The 5,932-nt window shown below is 38.6% G+C and overlaps 1 protein-coding gene across 1 annotated transcript in view; it reads right to left on the bottom strand.

Moving 5' to 3' along the window:
• Positions 1-5,932, bottom strand: part of RSF1 (remodeling and spacing factor 1) — a 31,623-nt gene that overhangs the window by 4,283 nt on the left and 21,408 nt on the right. The window contains 3 exon segments of the mRNA XM_010081044.1: positions 1,290-1,513; positions 2,805-3,012; positions 4,050-4,117. Of these exon segments, the coding sequence (XP_010079346.1) occupies positions 1,290-1,513; positions 2,805-3,012; positions 4,050-4,117 (500 nt within the window).

The raw sequence follows: 5,932 nt of genomic DNA on the forward strand, positions 1-5,932 counted from the left end.
CAAGTCAACAAGACAAAACACCTTGAGAAAGAAACTCCACCTCTGGAGACTGAAAACAAAGCTACTCGCAGGGTACCTGATCTCCTGAGCTCAAAAACAGGCTTAAAGCAGGATCCTGAGGGACAATAAGGGGGGTGAAAGAGAAAAACACAAAGACTATAAGCTTAGATATCTAAGGAATGATAATGGAACCATCTGATTTGATCACAGATTTATGTCCACCAGGAAAAAAACAGCTGCTCCTGTGCATTACAGAATAGGTGAGCAATCTCTTTAGACTTCTGGCAGTACCTTCATTGGCCAGAGCTTACAGTTAGTGCAAAGATGCATTCAGGACAGGGGGACAGCAACTATTTTAACTGCATATAAGCTATCTTCATCTGTCCCTGCATGAACCCTCCTTTTGGAAACCAGTACTTCAAAGGAGCTTACTCCAACGGTTCATCATCTATATTCACGAGAGACACATAAAACACTGGAACAGTAACACACACTGCAATAAGTTAGCGCTTCAGTGTACTTGGTACCTTAAATTCATAATAAAAATAAGTAAAAATAAGTGTTTATATATCTGGCACTTCTAGGCAATGAAGCAGAAACAAGGAGGACAGTCTGCAGAGAAAGACGCTAATCATGAAAAGGTTTAAGTATTGCATAGGTACTATTCTCACACTTCAAACTGTGCAAACAGAAAATGTACTGGTTGAAGGCCAAGTAAAATAAAGTGAATTAGGTTCTCCGGGGATGCAAGTCTTCAGTTACTGAACATCAAGAAGAGTAATAGTAGAAGAGAGAGACCCAGGGTTTTATAATTTGCTTTCAAGGCTGCCAGAGAACACACAATGCCATACAACTAAAGGAACTTTCTTCCACACTAAGTGAGGGAAAATGTTTATTTCGGAAGCATTTTCAAAAGGTATTTGGAAGGTCTTCAAGGAGCTATTAAAAAAAAGTACATTTTTGCATCCGTTCCTTCTTCTCCCTGCAATCGTGCCAAACAGGAAGGTACGGGGTAGCTGAAACTATCCACAAAGGTGGCCTTTTGACTCACAACACGAGCATTCATTTAAATACATAATTACTTAAAATGCCAAGAACCTAGCACTCCATACCAGTTTCCTGCAGATATTCACAGCAGGACAAGTAGCAAACGGCTTTACAGCAGAGGACATCTGACTCAACCACAGCAAGCAAACAAGTTAGTGTCAGTTGTGTCACGAAACCGAGACTTCCACTCTTCCTCTCTCTGGGACAGAGTATTTAATATATCTAAGACTTCTTATACTCACCAGATTCTCTGCTTGAATTGTCTTCAGAATCTTCATCTTCGTCATCTTCAGAATATTTTTTCTTGACTGTTTTCCTTCGTAACCGCCTGCTTTGCCTCATGGGCCTGGAGAGGTGTCGCCTGGATATGCGGGCACAGAACTCTGAATCGCTGTCTTCGTTTGATGGTGGGTCATCTTCACTTTCATCCAGATTTTCCTCTGATACAACAAACTCGTCCTGAGATCTGTTCAAAGAGAGACCACAGACGACAGATAGATATCGGAAACAAAGGATGGAAACAGTAATTGTATTTTACAAGCAATATATGCAAAATAAGTATCACCTTACACAAAAAACTGCACAAATCTTATAGTAATAATGCAAAGATGCAAATCCTACGCAATTTCTGAGAATTAGGATTTTGTGTCGTAACAGAAAATTGTTGCTCTCATGCAAAACACGTAGCTGACAAACTTATCAGCTTCTAACACATTACTTCAAAAGCCAACCAATGTTTTTTTTAAACACTTGAGCCCTGAGGGTGTACACTCACTGGCATTTGGCCGCCAGCCGAATGTAAATTCCAGTATAACATCCAGAAGGCATTCAGCTGAGGATGGTGTTGAAAATGCATGAGCACACTTTAACAGATCAATGCACAATTAATTCTGTGAGACTTCTGCAAGCTACACTCATTGATTGGAAATTTCCAGAACACTTAGCTCCTCAGCATGGTCACAGGTGAAAAACAAAGCTCAAAATTTGGATCTATGTTGTATAGATTATCCATACGTTTAGTAAATTTACTGAGTGACTGGTGTAAAGCTTTAAACATTGACAGGAAAGAGCCGAGACCCCGTGCTCCATTATGTTTCTTTGCTGAGGCATAAAGGGCATCTAAAATTATTATTAAATTTTTTAACATTAGGAATTCTCCGGACTGAACGATGAGAAATTCCATTGAAAAAATAGCCAGACCAACACTCATTTAGTGTTTAAACCTTCACATGACACATATTTGTTTCCTACAGCATAAACGATTTCTTTGGCTGTTTTCAAACACTGTCTCCTAGAGAGCAGAAATCAAGAACTGATTCCAGAACCTGCATGGCAACTTCTGTATGCTGGATATGAGGACATTTTCCTCTTCCAATTACTAAATGACAATCAGGCCCAATAAAAATTCCACAAGCTAGGACATATTCTCAAAAGGAAACAACCAGCCTCATTTTAGCTACATCTTTGTTAAGGATTTCTGCAGTCACACCAGTCAAAACTGAGCCCTTCACTAACATAACCGTGAAGAGAATCCCAGAGCACAGCTTCAAACATACCAGTAACATTTCCAAAACATGTTTTGCTTAAAATACAGATCAGCTGATTTCAGTGCACGGATCCAGAGCACAGTGATGTTCCCCTAGGCCAGGAGGACTTTTGCTGGCGCTGTGCAGCGCTGTTCCAGCACTGGGCACATGCTCCTAATGATTATTTCAGACCATCTGTGACTTGCGGTGGAAGTTAAATTGCAGACCTACCCATCACTGATCTTGAATTCATCCTCACTCTCTTCTTCATCCAGATTACTGTCACTGTCCAGGTCATTTAGTCGCCGTCGTTTCTTGCGTCGTGCTGCAGCAGCCCTTTGTGGTCGTTTGTTTTCTTTCCTTTCTTCCTCTAGGATTGTGGAAATGTCTTTTCCACGGTGACCTGTGATATTAGACATGTCTTTGCCTCTCCCAATGCCTGAATTCAGGGATAGAAGGGGGAAAAAGAGGAAGTTTATTTTTTTTGTTTAACTTTACACATATATTTATTCCATGCCTCTAGCTTCACTTTATTTTCTGTAAAGCAGAATAAATTTTTGTGATGCAAGACTTGTATCTGGAGACTTGTTCCTGACACAACCCCAACCCACACGATTACCAATGCTAGTGCCTTTTGAGTAGGGCCACTATCAGAAAACACATCTTCATAATGTTGAATATCCTTCTTGGGAGATGAAGCGTTTAAGTTGCTGTTTGGCCAGGGAGTGGAGCTTCTCAAAAGCCGGTTTTACTGTTGAGACTTAGTTATGTTTATTATGGGGGTCTCGTGTTATACACCCACAGCAGCCCGATTTTAACATTGTCTATATACATCCTCTGAGCTTCTGAAAACTGCTGTGCCAAACCACCGAGGGATAACATTTCATGGCAGTTTTCTCCAGGCAAGTTAAGGTGAAGGAGAAGGACAAATCCATCTATATCTCAGATACTGTTGAAGATCTCTCCTTTGGTCCCCTGTGTTACCTTAACAGGCACCAAAGAACTTAACTGCACTTTATTCACACTCAACTGAGAAGTGCTTATAGATCCGAATTAATATTTTTAAGACAACTTTGTAGACCCAGTCTTTAGGGGGTCCAACTGCAGACCAATTTATGAGCCCAATTTTTACAGGGGACAAATGTCAACAGCGCTAGCTGCCATATCTCAAATCCCAAACTTAGCAAATTAATTTTAAGAGCCTCCTTGCCGTGTTTATTCATTGCATGCGTATATCAAAACATGTACAAGCTGAATTTAAGACCAAATACTTTTTGGCGTCTTTTGGCAACCTGGGGTGGCCATTCCCAAGGGTAATTATACAGATTCCAAATATACAGCAGTGAAAACTACTACAAAGTTTAAGGGAGAGGATAATATTTGTTGCTTCTCATATAAAAATCAATTTGATCTCAATCTTCTTATCACCATTTTAAGGAAAAACAAATATTGTGATTCAAAATATCAGAAACATACCTCCTCCATCTGCCTCCTTGATATCATCTTCAATTGCCTCATCAATTGCCTCATCAAATTCATCAAACCTAAAAGTAACAGCTTGCATTTACCACTTTGAAGCAAACCCTAATTAAATTATATTATGAAAACATAGCTCAAAATCTAAACTGCTCTAAGAAATCACACTGTACAGACAACGGGCTGGATATATAATAAAATATCAAAGAGCATGGGCTGCATTTATGATAAAACAGCCATTTTTAAAGGCGTGTTTCTTATTTCTACTTGCTAGCAGATTCTTACCATTGCCTGGCTGTCTTACTATTGATTTTTCTGCACAGAAAACCACTTTAATTTTACATAACATATCACGGAATTGAACAATGAATAATTTGAAAGTTCTGTAAGATGGTATCAGTGGCATTTTGCACACCAAGTATTAGGCATTTTTTCCACACCTTTTATTAGGTGACATACGCACTACAAATCTGCAAAACTGACTTTCTGAAAACTACCTAGTAAAGTAAAATTATTCATCCTGTCTAAATTTTTCCTTGAAAACTTATTTCAGGTAGCTTCTATCTCCTCTTAAAGCTCACAGTAATTATACTTTATGGATCTGCAACATCCTGAGCTGAACAGATAAAACACACTGTAAGCGGTGCTTCGTAATTATATACAAATAAGCTGTAATGTAACGTTAACATAACTAAATATGACAAACAAAAGTAAAATATTTGAGTACATTTGTCCTGCAGCAGCTTTTATAAAACTGCATAAAACTCTGCACGCTGAGTAACTCATGTAAAGGGAACAGAAACTGGAGGGGGGGGAAGGATCCAGTCCTTTTATACAGATGACTTCAGCTTGTTTCTTCCATTATGAATTCAAATCCCATAAAAAAGGATTGTCACCTGTATCACCAAACAGATGCCTTGAGATATAAAATGCAAAAGTACAAATTTTATTAACTATATAGAAATGACATTTTCTTTAGATACAAGTTTTTCTTCACATTTTTTAAAAGTTAGATACAAAATTAGATACAAACAACTAACAATTGGACAAGACTTTCATTAGAGATTCAGCTGCTCAGTCATGAGAGAAAGATTATAAATCTATTTATCTTGACCCTCCACAGTAATCTCCAGCAGAAAAAGAAAAGAACAGATCTAATATTACTCTGTATTCCAATATTAAGCATAAAACACTTTCTCCTTTAAAAATAAGGTGATGGATTTCTGGTCTCTATATTCCCTAAGAACAACTGCACGTCACGTTCAAGGCAGCTTTATGCAGCAAGGAAGTAACTCCAAAATTATTCCAGCAATAAGATCATTTCCACATTACTCAGACAGTATTTTCACTCCACACCGCTAAAAAAAAACCCCTTTAAAATGTGAGAAATCGCTTTACACTTTCAGATCACTGCTAACAAATAACCTGAGCTCAAACATGAGCTGACAGCTCCTTGTCCATTAGGTGTAACGGAACAGAATTTCTGCTGCTGCTGCTTTTTCATTACGTTGATTTCTGCCAACCTCCTCATGAGAGGACTGAACAGATGACTCGGGTGATACAAAGGGATTGCACAGCTTTAGAGCACCAGAATGCTACACAATACACATTTGTCTGTAAGCAGAATAAGACGTTTAGCATTTATTTTCCCCTGCTGAAAGAAAGCATACGCAATTCTCAGCGACACTGCTGGGGAAATTACCGTGGGCACAGAAATTTGAAGTGACGTGCTGACACATGTAATATTTTCACCAGCTCAAAGTTATGTGCATGATACAGTCTGTAAGAAAGACTCTATAATTTTGTATCAGAAGACTGATCTTTCCAGAACATTATATGAAACATTATGTCCAATAAAAATTACTGTCTCTGCACAACATGTG

The sequence above is a fragment of the Pterocles gutturalis genome, unplaced genomic scaffold (assembly GCF_000699245.1).
Source record: "Pterocles gutturalis isolate BGI_N339 unplaced genomic scaffold, ASM69924v1 scaffold3769, whole genome shotgun sequence".
NCBI lineage: Eukaryota > Metazoa > Chordata > Aves > Pterocliformes > Pteroclidae > Pterocles > Pterocles gutturalis.